The sequence below is a fragment of the Poromitra crassiceps genome (genome assembly GCF_964638095.1).
Source record: "Poromitra crassiceps genome assembly, chromosome: 22".
Classification (NCBI taxonomy): domain Eukaryota; kingdom Metazoa; phylum Chordata; class Actinopteri; order Beryciformes; family Melamphaidae; genus Poromitra; species Poromitra crassiceps.
The window spans coordinates 7,579,243-7,595,173 of NC_139647.1; the positions used below are offsets into that span (position 1 = coordinate 7,579,243).

At 43.5% G+C, this 15,931-nt stretch overlaps 1 protein-coding gene across 1 annotated transcript in view; it reads left to right on the forward strand.

Moving 5' to 3' along the window:
* Positions 1–15,460, forward strand: part of khdrbs2 (KH domain containing, RNA binding, signal transduction associated 2) — a gene marked incomplete at both ends in the record, with an annotated part of 35,875 nt that extends 20,415 nt beyond the window's left edge. Inside the window, 5 exons of the mRNA XM_083658280.1 lie at positions 4,098–4,228; positions 5,321–5,465; positions 11,681–11,763; positions 13,118–13,176; positions 15,369–15,460. Of these exons, the coding sequence (XP_083514406.1) occupies positions 4,098–4,228; positions 5,321–5,465; positions 11,681–11,763; positions 13,118–13,176; positions 15,369–15,460 (510 nt within the window). The remainder of the gene's footprint in view (positions 1–4,097; positions 4,229–5,320; positions 5,466–11,680; positions 11,764–13,117; positions 13,177–15,368) is intronic.
* Positions 15,461–15,931: the final 471 nt, after the last annotated feature.

Genomic DNA, 15,931 nt, shown 5'->3' on the forward strand with positions numbered 1-15,931 from the left:
CGAAGTGCACATTAGTAAGTTGTGACACTTGTGATGAATTCTGCCTGAACAGAGATCTCACTTACGTATTCTACCAATTGTGTTGTTTGTTTGTTTGTTTGTTTGCAGATGGTCTTTCGAGCAGTTGACTGGCGGTTTGAAGTGTAGACAGTTACCTTTATCCAGGGACAGCTGGTGCATTTTTATCCAGGGGGCTCCATACTACCAAAAATTGGGCTGGGTGATTTGGTTGAAATCAATATCATGATAGGATTTTTCTTGAAATCATTACTGTTGTTCATGCGTAGGATACTGTAATTAAACTCAGTTTATGGAAATAAACAAACACTCCAACAACAACTAGAATTTCCTAACGAAGATTTAATTGTGCTTGCTGTCCTCGCGACGCCTCTGCGCATGCAGCCTTAATCGGCGATGTGTGTCTAGGACGTCTCTAGGCAGTTGTAAGGGTGTAGTTAATAGTAACTGGTTGCTAGGGTGTTTCCAGCTGGTCGCTAGGGCGCTTGTAGATGGTTGCTAGGGTGGACTAATGGCCCATTTCCACCGCTGGTATCAATGCGGCCCCGCACAGCTCGTCTTGCTTTTTTGTCTCATTCCACCCATCAAAAACGTGGACAGCCTGGGTTGAGTCGTGCTGCTTTTGGTCCCTGCTCTGTTGAGGTTCCAGGGCTGTGGACCCGGTACCATACGGTGATGTGAAAACACTGCAGACGACTGATTGGTCAGGCAGAATCGTGTTTACTGTAGGCATCTACTAGTCTGTCAATGCTGGATACCAGTTTAGTGGGGCTTACCTTCTCTTCTGTTATTTCCAGAAATTATTTATTTTGTGTTGCTGCCTTCGGCTCTGGTGAAATAAAATCGATGTCCTTGCTCAGCTTTAACATGATGGTGGTTTTCAATTGTTTTGAGAGAGAAAAAGTCCGCTCCTCGGGAAGCCCTTTGTAGTTGGCTCCGCTAGGCCGCAGGCGGGGGTTTAGCAAAGCCGCGGTCTTGCCTGGTGAGTTGCCGCTGGGGTTCTCCCCGTAGCGCCTCTCCCGTCCCCCGCGCAGTGCATGCATGTAAGTTTGAGTAACAACAAAGTGATATCCATTCTCCTGGCCGATTGTCACATTTGCCCATGTACACTGTAGGTCATTTAGAGGCACCAGTATTTCATAATCAGTTTAAAAGTTCCGTGTATGGATTTAATTTGAACGTTATACGTTATAGCTTACTTCGGCTATGGGCGGAGGGCAGATATGCGGTCGCTATGACGACCAGGTGTGGGCGGAGGAGAGTAAACTTGCTATGGAAACAGAGTCTACATCAAGTAGAGCCGAGTAAGACCAGATCGAGTAGAGCTGTTATATGTGGTGGAAATGAGCCATAAGTAGTTATGGCCGGCCTATGTGAGTAGAAGTGGGAGGAGCCAAGCAATTCATCAACATACGCACATAGGTAAGAAGAGACTGGCTGTCAGCGCACGTTTCATGAATCCCACGTAGGATTTTCTCACTTTCCTCTTATTGCTTTCTGCAAGAACAAATTACCGTATTTAAGAGAAAAACAAAAAAAAACTGTAACGATAGGATACATCACATGGCAGCTGCTGCTGCTGCTGCTGCTGCTGCAGATGGTTGCTTTTGGGGGCGAGGAACATGCCTCAATGCAATGAAGGACAGCACACGCTCATGCTCTGATGATCTGGCAGACCTTCTGTGGCCGCCACAAGACTCTGCCACCCGCTGCCTTTAGAGATAGCAGCCATGTCCGCTGAAGCAGACGCCGACGCTGTGCTGTGCAGATTTACAAAGGCCTTTAGCAGCCAAGGCTTCAGTCAGAGGAGAACCACTGGCACCAAGGGGTGTCCATTGCTACATTTCAAATGTTTTCCATGATGCACAAAAGAAAATCGGATCCAGCTTTTGAAGTCTCCTCCTCACACTGCTTTGAAATGGTATGAATGAGTTGTGGCTTGAGCCCAAGCCATTTGGCGACTACATGTGTCAAAAAAGATTGTGCACCATAGATCAGGGGTTCCCAAACTTTTCCGACCAAATACCACTACATACCAAACCAAATTTCCCAGGGACCACTTCCACTGCGTATAACCCCCCCCCCCCCCCCATAAAATAAAATTTGCTGATTTAACCATGCAATAGCAGCAGAAAGGCTGAATAACAATATAAGGCTACTAGCTGGTTCAAAATGGACACACACACACACACACACACACACACACACACACACACACACACACACACACACACACACACCTGCCAGCATTAGGCAAAAAAAGAAAGAAAAAGAGGACCCCTTTGAAAAAGTTTTTTTTCCCTTGCCAAAATTTAGCCTAACTTTGGAGTGTTATTTAGCTACCTTCCTGACAAGCTAGCATGACAAATCGATTCCTTAGGTCTTCTAGTTTCATATGATACCAGAAACTTCACTCTGGCTTTAAAACTGAGCCTGCTGCAGCCTCTGAAAGTAAATGTTCAAAATTGTGATGTTTCCCAAATATTGCGATATTTCCGAAAATCAGCCCAATCCGGCAACTGCTCAAGGTTAATGTGTATGTAAAAACTGTTGTCTGTCATTTTTTTCTTTTTTTTCCCCAATTCTTTGGCAGACCACCAGGCGGAGGCCCACAGTTTGGGAACTACCGGTAATGTCGTAGATTATTTGGACATTGACGGTGAAAATGTTCTCAATTTAACAAACACGTATCCTCTCAAGGTGCCCTTATTGCAGTATGAGTGCAGGAGTAGATAGTAGTAGATAGATACTGTAGTAGCGCTGACATCTGGGAAAGCGCTCAGCACTCATTTGCAGTGCTTCAGTTTCTTTCTTTGTCACCATACTGTATCTCCTTCTCAAAGTCTGCTTAGGTATGCTGCTGCTGTGAACTTGTCCACCTCCACACCTTCTCTCTGTGATTTCTCCCATGGCATCACACAGCAAATTCAGGTCAGTCAGTCAGTCAGCACACGCAGTCACCGAGCGAATCAGTTAGTGAGATGTCGCCTCGGGAGATGCCCCCTAACGCGTCTCTGACTGAGATGGCACCGAGTGTCTTGACAGAGGAATGAATGGGCCTGAAAGCCCTGTTCTGAAAAACAACACGACTAGGGAACCTAGTGTATAGCTCAGGGGTGGGCAACTATTTTTCATGGGGGGCCACATGAGAAACCCAGATTGTTGCCGGGGGCCGAACAAATATTGTCATGCCGGAACCCATGGATGGGCAACTTTGATGATAGAGAGGGCCACAAAAAAAGTCCTCGCTACCAGGTTTTGCTGAGGGCCGAATGGTGCCAGCGTGAAAAATTTGGGTCATTTGAAGCCAGGTTTAGAGGAATAACTCATTTTAAATTAACAGTTGTGATGTCATTATTCAGTCTTAACCACCAATATTTGATCCTTTTCTCACTCACTCCTATGTCACCACCTGCTCTCAGGGCTCGAAATAAACTTTTTTGACCACCTGCCAATATGGCTGCTAGATTTTAAAGTTACCAGCCAATTAGAATTTCCACTAGCCGAAATGTTTTTCTTGAAATAAACCAGAATATGAGTGGGTTAATTTAAGCACAAGTATCAGTAAGTGGCCCGGGATGATCAAAGCCTGTGTTGAGGGTCACACGAACAAAAATGCACTCTTGAAGCTAAACAAATCCAAAACCAATGAGTTAATTATTTAAATTTCTACTTCAATGTAGCCTTTTAGTCATAAAGATTATTGAAAGATATTCCATTCCTGACTGAAATGCTATAACAGAAGTGGAGTATTGGCCAGAATGACATGAACATTTGGACACTTATTCAGCGGGTATCTTGCATGTTGCGTTCAGGTGCACTGTTCACGTGCACTTTTTTTTTTTGCAATTCCATCGGGGGCCACACAGGTGGCGCCCGAGGGCTGCATCCGGCCCGCCGGCCGTATTTTGCCCATGTCTGGTATAGCTGGACAGTGATACAGTACTATAATGTACTTTAAACTATTATACTTCTCTAACAATTTATGTTGCTCTGCACAGGCCAAGACAGCATTGAGCATGACATGAGACATGTTTTTCATATATGAGATAGGAGATGTTTTTTTTTTGCTCCCACAGGATTACAATGACGAGATCAGACAGGAGCAGCTGAGAGAGCTTTCCTTCTTGAGCGGCTCTGATGAGTCGAGCAGAGGGAAGAGCGCACGAGGAGGACGGAGCTCGCGACCGGCTTCCACCAGAACCACAAGGTGCACTGCTAATTACAATACAATGCAATTAGCTGGGCTCTGAGTCTTAATGAGTCTGAATAGCAGAATCTTTTGTGAAAAAAGAGGCTTCTTGAGGCTGAAAAGCTCTTAAAGTTATTCCCCCCCCCCCTCTGAAAGTTCAGATTTATTGAGATAGTATAATGTGGTAACCTTCATATTTGGCCTTGGAAAACCTTCGGTTATGACAGCTGACATTCACTCACAAATAAATTCCATAAAAAAATAGAAATCTGGATAAAAGGTGTTTCACTTTGATCAAACTAGAGAAAATCAAACATAATTTATGCGGCTCCATCTACACATGTGATTGTGTCTGGCAGCCTTTCCTCAGATCCATTGAATCCTTGCAGCTTCTCCCTCTCTCCACCTCCCTCTCCCCACCTCCCTCTCCCGCCCGACCTAGATCAAGCCCACCCGTCCACTTCATACTAGAACCTACAGAACCAACCACCCCTTTTGTCTTGTCTGTTTTGTGTTGTTTTTTGTGTGTGTTTTGTTTTAGTCAATCTATTGTTTTACATGTGTTGTCATGGTTTTTTATCATTCGTTTGAATGATTTTGTGAAGCACAGATGGGGACTTGGACTCGAGTCGCAGTTAAGTTGCACACACAGTGACTCGAGAGACTTGCCTTGAGACTCCTCCTCAAAAGACTTGAGACTCGACTTGATAGTTGGGACTTGTGGACAATCTTTATTTATTCATTTTTTTGTTGGTGCATTAACATTAAAGACATGTCTGCTAATAATAACGTCAACTAAATGCTGATACTATGCTAAAGGAGTGAGGAGTGTTCTAAGCAGGCCGGGTGGCAAGCAGCAGATGATAGAACACTTATCCATAACGTGAGACTTGACTTGGGCTCTAGCTCAAAGACTTGAGACTTGACTTGGTGGACTTGTCGCCAAAGACTTGATGCTTGACTTGGACTTGCCAAAAACGACTTGTGAGCATCTCTGCTGTGAAGCACAAGGAATCGTGGCAAAGTAATGTAACGTCTATGCGCGTGTTTGCTTCAGCGGGGGCCGTTTGGAGGCACAGGGAGGGCTTATGCGTGTGTTTGCTTCAGCAGGGGCCGTGGAGGCACAGCGAGGGCTGCAGCAACAGCTTCTTCATCCAGGGAGGTGGCAGCTCCGCGAGCCAGCAGGGCTGCAGCAGTGACGCCAGGCTACAGGCCGCCGCTGTTAGCACTCACACATGACTCATACGACGACTACGTGAGTCTCCAATCCTCTTTGCACACATTGTGCAACAACAGGATCGCACTTTTACTTTAACTGTGTTTATCAGAGTTTCAGTTAATCCTCTTTCGTCTCGTCTGGATGAATCTGGCTTTACATAGACCCTGTTAGAGCATACAGCCCTGTGTTTTGAAAATTAGGGCAAGCAGAAAAATATTGAAATCCACACAATATGTACATAATGTACACTGACCGCAGTTATATACTAAATAGAATGATAGAATAGTGCCAAGGGCTACAAACAGGGCTGTAGTGGAGGGGTAAACGCACCTACTACATCCCCTTTTAAATAGCATTTATTGACCTTTTTATTATGTTTATTATGCACTTGTTATTGCGCGTTTCTTAATCGTGGATGTCCTCGGCCGGCATGACTGTATTTCAGAGGATGTAGCGCGCTCATTTTCTAAGCTAGCGTGAAGCTACTGAAACTAGAAGACGGAAGGCATGTATTGGTACCATGCTAGCTAAGAGGCTAACTAATTCGCTCCAAATTCAGGCAAAATTTTGGCAAGGGAAAATTTGCATGGCCATTTTCAAAGGGGTCTCTTGACTTCTCACCTCAAGATATTTGAATGAGAACAGGTTCTATCGGTACCCAACCTGGAGATGTTTTTACTTGGTTTCGAACTCGGATTCTCACATATGCTGAAGCCTGCCCAAGCCAGGCTGATCCTGAATGCTTCTCTTTTTTCCAAGAAAGAGACTTCTCAAACCACCCAAGTGCCCCTGAAGGCATCTTAGCACACCTTAGCAGGTGATTAGCGCGGCCGCCCACCTCCCACTATGATGTGTCACCAAGCTCCATAGAGTAGAGCAGCAGACAAACAGAGGTGACTGTTGTTGTATGTGGATTGAGAAAGCATTTGCATTTGTGTTCAATGCGGTCACAACGTGTCCCTGACCACCTCCGGTGGTGGTTTGGCCGATCAGATCACAAGCCGTCTTCATTGCTCTTCAATGTGTCTTGGGTGCATTTACACCTGTACTTTCATGTGGTCAAACACTATCCGATTGCAATTTGATCACCCAAAATGCATTTTAATGCCAGGTGTAAATAGGGTCTCATTTTTCTTTTGAGGGGAAGCCAGAATGCAGCAAGACCTCTCTATACAAAGCCAGGTCCGTACGGGCTTTTCTCAAGTGTACCAGATGCTGCCGGGCTTGTTCTTGTTGTTCTGTCAGTCATACAGTACATCAGCAATAATGCATATCTGTTTCTACATCCTGTGTTTGTCTGTGAGAAGATAGATCATTTACATGCCTATCATGTAACAGGGATTTCTCCAGAGGCTGTTTTGATTGATGGACTCTGTCTAGTTGTCACTCTGTCTCACAAAAGTGATACCGTGAGAAGGTCCATAATTGGACCTGATCTCCACCTAATGGTATCGATTCAGAACTTCAATGGAAAGCATAATGTGACCATATGAAAAGAGAGAGGAGCTTGTTTTCTTTATCATTTATGAATAGAACATTTTCTCTTGATCTTTCCCCTACAAATCTCACCTTGCTGTATCCGTTACACCAGCGCTCAATTATCTGTGAGAGCGTTTGTCTCAGAGCGTAGCAGCAGGACTCCTCTGTAGACAACGGCTCCAGTTAGTTTTATTTTGAGCTGCGACCAGCAGCACTCTATCAGTTGGTCCGTCCGCAAAAAAGTTCACCAGCGTTTAGCGGGCACAGTTTCCGCCCTAGGAGGCTGGTGTGTGTTTGTGTACATGCCGATTGGCTAAAAGGGGGCGGTGTGGGTTTTTTAAATGTAGGGTGGCAGAGAGAGAGTAGGCTGGGCTGCCCCTGTCGTCCTGCATTTTGGAAATTTGTATGTGGTCGCAGCAATTGCAAATTCGTGCTTGTTTACCTTTGAGGTGTACAGGATGATGCAATAAGAATTAATAATTATTATTATGATTATTCTGCCAATCAGCGGACATACGAAGCAAACCCTGCATTATTGGCCCAATCAAACCACATGGAGGCACTGGAAAGCTAATTTCCAGTTTATCTCACTACTATAACAATAGAGGGCAGAGGGTTCCGCTTGTGCGGCGCACACTTGCAACTTCGTGCATGCGCAGTTGAGCAGCACGAGTATATATAACGGCTAGCTAGCCTAGCTGCTAATCTTTCCAAAACTTTGTCCAGTGGAGGTACAAGCAAGGGGAGCTGTAATGGCCAGTGAAAAAATATACTGTATTCACCTTATTCTTTGCCCATACAAGGACGCTTCTGCATGACGTAATTTCGTAATCGTCTTTCCGGTTTTAAACACGGAAGTAGAGTACGCCTACTGCAGCCATTTAGACTTGCCAAAAAGCTGTTTTCAAGCTAAAAAAAACCCCAAACTGTTTTAAAGGTTTAATATTTGTCGGGTGAGAACGTAACATATATGTGACCAGTTTATCAGAATAACGCCTATTGGAAATCTTTAACGAGCAGCGAGGACCGGGAGCGCTGACTGTGCTGACACCGGTCGGACTAGCTATCTGTCAAACCCTACTGTAGTTAGGCTACTGACAGTGAGAAAACACTGTCGACGTGCTTTTGTAACTAACGTTAAATGCCGCCCGGGTACAGCCATCGGCTCCTCGCAGCAGTAACGTTATGAACATGTAACTGAAGTTGGCCGCAGTGTAGCTTAATTCTGAATGTTGCCAAACTTCATTCATACTGACGTTTTATTTTGAAAATGGCCGCCAACTAGCGCTGAACCGGAAGAACAAATACGTTGCGTCGAACGCGGAAGAGAGAAAAAGTGGGCGTGGTGAATAAGCTGAATAGAGCTGATCTGCCATGTGGCTTGGCCATGTGGTTTTGTGATCATCAGCCAAAATGCTTAAAAGTGGCGAGAATTTGAACAGGCAGATCTCATGTCCCATTTCAGGCCCAGTCATGAGAATGCGTGCATCTCCTAATGTGAAACAAGTTGGTAGAACTTGGAAGAAATTAATAACTTTTGGTGAAAATCCCACATGTGGAACTGATATCTTGACAATAGACCCTTTTCACGGGGGCCATTTTGTGTCGGAAAGGCAGAATAAAATTCCAAATTCCAATCATGGAAGTTTGAAACCCTCATTAGTGTTTCGCTTGCACCTGTGTTTGCCCTGCCTTTTCGACACAAAATGGCCCTCATGGGAAGGGTCTATTGCCGAGTGTTGGTGGTGCAGAGGTGTGCTCTCTGCTGAGCGGTGCTCTCTGCTGAGTGCCATCTAGTGTGTCATATTTATTACATCGAGAAATTGGGCGATCAATCATCCGTCCACATCAAGTTGCAGATTGAATGTCACATCTGGACTAGAAGGTGAAAATGCCTGCGAAGTCAATGGAAGAGCTGTAATCCAGTCCGAATCAGCCTCTCAGCGACGTGTCGCAGCGTCAAACTGTCTTAGCCGTTCTAACGTCAGTAAATCTTCTGGTTTAAAATGAATAATGGTTAAATCACATGAATAATTAAATGCTATTCTTCTTCCATTGCGATAGTTCTCGTACCATTGTCCACTGTACTTTTGTCCACTGTACTGTTGTCCACTGCACCACTCTTCAACTATGTGTTGACGCCTGCTTCCATAGAGACACTGCGGAGCGCGTCATCATTCAGAAACCACGCCCAAAACAGGGGGAACAAAAACTCCCCCACCAATAGAGACAGTCGGCATGTGTGGGAACGCCCACAAAATGTTAAACGGCTGGCGCGCGAGTGGGGTAAAACCGCCGATATATCTCAATGGGCTGACTCACCAAAGGAAGGTGCTGCGGCTCTAACTACAGTTTTGGGGATTCTAGAGCAGAACACAAGACATCTATTCAGATGTGCGTTTACTGCGGTGGTTGAATCCCTGATCGTGTCTGCCTGGGCTGGGCTAGCAGCTATATTCTAACTAGCTGAATGGATAGAACGGGAGATTTACCCCCCTGACCACGCCCCCAGCCAGGCTGAGCCAGCTAACCTAGCGTCTATGACGACGAGACATCGCCTCAACCTATCCTGGCGTTCTCCTATGTCACGTGTTGCACACAAAGATCATACGGAAGATGAACACTCCAACTTACATCCTTGACAGCTAGATCCACATTTTTCTTCTCGCCAATTCTCAATGGCTTCCTTATTTTGGAGTACAAAAAAACTTTAGTTGGCCTTTTTTTTTTTACATTTGTTGTCTGCGCAGCCCACCACACAACAGCTTTTAGCTATGTTTAATTCAAGGAATATGATGCTGGTGTGTGGAAGTGACAGAGTTGGCATATGTATGGCACTGTGTAGGTTGTTGGACAATATTTTGAGTTGTGTGCATATTGCATAATATTGCTGGAATGTTCCGTGTTAAGCCACAATATCCTCTCAGCAGAAGAAAGGCCATAATGTTAATCTGCACTTTAAGATTTATAATTATGATCGCGATGATTTTGCAACTTTCGATCATCTAAAGAAGCTTGAATTAATAAATGAATGAAAGAATGCCACTAATACCCTAGAAAGATGAGAAACAAGATATTTCAGGTTTCAAGTTCTTCCATCAGAAAATTGTAAAGGGAATTTTAAAGCTGATTGATGACTTCTTATATAGACTGGCTCCATGGCCTACAGCAGTGATACTCAACGATTGAATTGCAAAAAATAAATACATTTGCAATTCCTTTTTTCTTTTTTACAGTGCACCTGAACGCAACATGCAAGATACCCGCTGAATAAGTGTCCAAAAGGTTCATGCCATTCTGGCCAATACTCCACTTCTGTTGTAGCATTTCAGTCTGGAATATGGAATATCTTTCAATAATCTATGATTTAGCTGCTAAATTGTCAAATACTGACGTCTGCTCGCTACCCAGGCACTTATGTATGTACTTAACCTAACTAACTTAACCTAACTAACTAATCGGTGTGCACAACATTGTCAGACTAAACTCCGGCTGACACCCCAAAAACCTACAATCCGCTACAGAAAAATGTATATTGCTTATTTATTAACTGGCCCCTGGGCTTCTATCATTTCACGAAAGTGGCCCCCGGGCAAAGCAAGTTGAGTATCCCTGGCCTACAGCTTAATGTCTCTGATATTTTTTCCCAAGATCAAATCTTATCTTTATTTATTTTAATGAAAAGCCAAAGCGCATGATAAAAGTTGGGGAAACTGAGAATGTTATAGAAACTCTGTCCCTGACAGCACCCCATGAATTGTACAAATGGCTAGCATAAAAAATGAAAGGCTTTGCTTGGTTTTATACTTGAGCCCTGCAGCATACAGACCATAATGTGATTAAGCAGCACAGAGCTTTGGGAGGCTTTGAAGAAAAAAGAAAGTTGAATCTATCTGCAGTGGAAAAAGCAGAAAAGATAATAATCCCCCGGCCGTCTCATCTCTTTATTATTTGATGAAATCTACCTGGCTGAGATTTAACGAGCTGGAGCACAGCTTAAAAGATGACATGCGCATCTGCACTAATTGCTTCATAACAATAGGATCACATACACTGCTGAGTTCACATTCTGTTAAATTCATTATGGAAATTCTCTGTGCAGAACTCTCCTGTTTATTAAAACAGATGTATGACACACTTCAACTAGATTGTTTAATAGGAGGAGCACTGGGCTGGAAATCCACAATATCCTCATTGTATCACAATCACAGGGGACTCCAGACCGGCCTGTGTGGAGACAGTAAGAATCCACAGTGCTTAAAATGAACACCAATGTAATTACACATTAATTACATTGTAGTTCACATGTAGTTCATAATCTAGTTAGGGACCTGTAAAATAAAGGGTTACCAAAACAATTGCATGACCGTCTACAATACACCATGCATACGTGATGCTGCACCTCCCTCATGTTGGTGTTGCCATTTTATTGTTATTGAGCATTCGTTGCTCGCTCACAGTTTGTGCTGCTTTCCTCAGTAGCTGCTTATCAATAGTCGAAATCTATATTTGAGTTGGATCAAAGCCAAAGGCTCGGAAGACGTCAATTAGGCCCCCGCTGGTAAAACGTGTTCTCGGCCCGCCGAACCTGAATCAATACTCTCCGTTTGACATGAATCTGTGTTGTTTCACGTTCCCTCTCTCCCATCACGGCCGTGTAATAACTCCCCTGTGGAGCAAAGCATTGATTATTTAAACAATTAGACTGCAGAGAGAGAGAGAGGGGGGGGGGGGAGGAGTCAACCTCACACTGTCAACTCTGTTGTTCGCAGGGCTACGATGACGGATACGATGAAGAGTACGATGACGAGAGTTACGATGCCTATGAGGATAACTACAGCAACCAGTCAAATAGGTGAGATTTACCGTAGATACATAAATGCATGTTTGATCCTTAAAAAGGCATTCTGGTGACATAGGCAAATACTGGAGACAAACAAATTGCTTTTTGAGTCACGCTACGTCGTTCACACAGCCATCCTTAGTGCTTGAATCTAATCTTTTCCCCCCTAAGTGACTCAGGTCAGTCTTTTACATGACTGTGTGAACAGTACAAGTCACATTGAAAGTTACTTTTTTAAACACGACCTGGGCTACTTTCAAATGTGGAAAAACATCAGATTTGAATCTGATGTTTTTGAATGTGACTCCGGTGTGAACAGACATCTGGCCCATATCTGACTTAATGCTTCAATGTGACTTTTACGTCATTCCAGAGCGACATTCGTCACTAATCTGTGCTGGCGGGAGGAGGGAGGACCAAGTGGGCAGATTGTGATTACAAACATGGAGGACAGCTGTGAGGGAGCTAATCAGTGGAGGGAAAGTGAGGTTTTAGACCTTATAAGTATTAGCAAGAAGTAGCAGCTATTGCTCCACAAAATGCCATCATTAAAATTTTGTCTCTCTTTCTCCTCCTCCTCGCTATCATCTGCTCCTCTATTCACTGGCTTCCACTGCACAATAACTTGTAAATTAAACCGTAAACAACAGATGAAACAACATCGTCAGCTACCACCATGTTTACTGCTGTCTTCTTCCGGGTTTACGTAGAACAGCAGTGTGCTGCGTGTGACGTTATAGTTGTTCTTCTGTGTATGCCGGTCACTTCAGGTCTGCGACCTGTTCACACTGGAGTCGGATATGGGCCACTTTTAAAAAGTCTGTGTGAACAGCCACACAAAAAAATCAGATGTGAGCAACAAGTCAGATTCAAGCACTAAGGATGGCTGTGTGAACGTAGCCTTTTAGTTTGAGTCTATCCAAGATCATCAGATTTTCATTCTGACCAACATGCTTTAGAATAGAGCTTGTAAGAGGTCCAATGAATGATCTTACTAATCATTTGAAGTGATTAATTAATATTAATCTATCAGCCATTCTTAACAATAAAGGGGAATTTACTTTTTGAGATAAGGCTATTATCACTTTGAATTCTTAGCATTTGTTTGTTAGCATTTGTTAGCAATTCTAGTGCAAGTCAACTGGAAAACTCTCAAAATTGCCTTTAGGTCTCTCAGTTAATCTAGCTATGTTGGTTATAGCGATCATTGGGTTTCTAAAAAGTTGTAAAAACCCTCAATTTACCCTTTGAATGTTTTAGTTATTAAATTATTTTGCCCCAATATTTTGATAAATAAAAAAAGGAATCAAAAAGAAATACAAATAATGTGGCTCCTTTTCCAGAATTTTGACTCTGTCTGTTTTAGCATTTCAGAATATTACGAATATGGACATGGAACCAGTGATGAAGCCTACAACAACTATGGTGAGGTTTTGTTTGTTTTTATTAGCTTATACTTAAAAAATTGTGTAGCTCAAAATTACCACCACATTTATCTCACTCTCCATTGAATACTGTCAAAAGTGTCATTAACATTATTCTTTGTGAAGGTTCGACATTTGATGTCTGTACTGTGTACTGTATCTACGGCCATCAGTGTATTTTTGGGACTCGCTTATTTCCCAGCATTATCTGCAACCAATTCAGTGTGAAAGAATGACCACTAACGCCCTACCTTTCTGGGTATCTACAACTCCCCCTACCTTTCTGGGTATCTACAACTCCCCCTACCTTTCTGGGTATCTAACTCCTCCTACCTTTCTGGGTATCTACAACTCCTCCTACCTTTCTGGGTATCTACAACTCCCTCTAACTTTCTGGGTATCTACAACTCAACTCCTCCTACCTTTCTGGGTATCTGCAACTCCCCCTACCTTTCTGGGTATCTACAACTCCCCCTACCTTTCTGGGTATCTAACTCCTACCTTTCTGGGTATCTACAACTCCCCCTACCTTTCTGGGTATCTACAACTCCCCCTACCTTTCTGGGTACCTACAACTCCCCCTACCTTTCTGGGTATCTACAACTCCCCCTACCTTTCTGGGTATCTAACTCCTCCTACCTTTCTGGGTATCTACAACTCCTCCTACCTTTCTGGGTATCTACAACTCCCCCTACCTTTCTGGGTATCTACAACTCCCCCTACCTTTCTGGGTATCTACAACTCCCCCTACCTTTCTGGGTATCTAACTCCTCCTACCTTTCTGGGTATCTACAACTCCTCCTACCTTTCTGGGTATCTACAACTCCCCCTACCTTTCTGGGTATCTACAACTCCCCCTACCTTTCTGGGTATCTACAACTCCCCCTACCTTTCTGAGTATCTAACTCCTCCTACCTTTCTGGGTATCTACAACTCCCCCTACCTTTCTGGGTATCTACAACTCCCCCTACCTTTCTGGGTATCTACAACTCCCCCTACCTTTCTGGGTATCTAACTCCTCCTACCTTTCTGGGTATCTAACTCCTCCTACCTTTCTGTGTATCTACAACTCCCCCTACCTTTCTGGGTATCTACAACTCCCCCTACCTTTCTGGGTATCTACAACTCCCCCTACCTTTCTGGGTATCTACAACTCCTCCTACCTTTCTGGGTATCTACAACTCCTCCTACCTTTCTGGGTATCTACAACTCCTCCTACCTTTCTGGGTATCTACAACTCCTCCTACCTTTCTGGGTATCTACAACCCCCCCTACCTTTCTGGGTATCTACAACTCCCCCTACCTTTCTGGGTATCTACAACTCCTCCTACCTTTCTGGGTATCTACAACTCCTCCTACCTTTCTGGGTATCTACAACTCAACTCCTCCTACCTTTCTGGGTATCTACAACTCAACTCCTCCTACCTTTCTGGGTATCGACAACTCAACTCATCCTACCTTTTGTTTTGTCGTTTGGATATATGCCCTCATAGGCTTAGATCGTATTCCAGAAAAGCTGTTACGGTTAATTGAGTTGCCTCTGCTGTGCACATACAGTAATGCTGCTCTCAGTTGAAAAATCTCCAAAATGCCAGCTTTCCAGGAACTGAAAAACGGCCTTGCTCCTAAATCAACGACTATGCATTTGTGATCTTTCTTTGAAATGGTTTGTTAAGTCAAGGACTCTGAGAATTTTCTCAATCCACAGAGGAATATGTAATGTTTTCATTCAAGTAAAAACATGTAAATCACCAAAAGTGGAGTTACAAGATTTTCATGTGACAAGAGCAATAAGCTGGTTGCCGCAGCGGGTTTGCAGGCTCATTCAATTTCAGCACAATGAATTGTGCATCGAGGCGTTGAGGTCAGACCAAAGCAAAACCAAGGGGGCAGTGATTTGATTTCTGCTCCATAAACACGTTCTTATTTGTGTGCCATGCAGCAGAGCAACCCATTTTTATGTATTTTTATGTACAGATCGAATACATTTTCTGTGGAGAGAGCAAGAAGCCTCTGTAGTACCTACGATAGAATTAGCTCTCTTGATTTTGCCCGTCCTTAGTTAGATGGAATATGGCTAAAAGAGGGGAATATATACCTGTGCTCAGGTTTGACTGGAACTGTCTGTTTCCCAAAGCACAGGCTGCTTATTCCTTTATGCAACTCCCAGTGTATTTTTAACTCTTCTTGCAGAGGAGTGGGCAGCTAGCCGTCCAAGTCTCAAAGCCCCAGCACTGCGGCTGACAAGAGGGGGCTACAGAGAACATCCCTATGGTAGATATTGAAGGTGCTCCCAATCTTTGACCTCCGACTTGAAACCAATTAAGACCTTTTATTTCCTCATAAAATAATGTAACAGCCTTTCATTTGTTCATCCGTCTCCCTCAGAACTTTTTTTTGATCAAGAACCCCATGAAGCACATAAATCTTTTTTAGAGCCCAACCGATACTGGATTTTGGAGGCCGATGCCGATACCGATATTAGGAAGTAAAAAAATTCCGATATCGATATATCGGCCGATATTCTTATATTATATAATACACATTATATTACACAATTATTTTGCAATGATCCCTCAAATATCAAACACTTGACAAAGATATGACTTGACATGACTTGAGATATGTAATATAGGGAGGATATTTTATAGCTTATCAATAAACTTTATTGTCCAAAATGACATCAATGCAATGAAACAGTAAACCGAACTCGGAATTTAATAATGATAAATAACTAGAAATACAAAAACACAAAC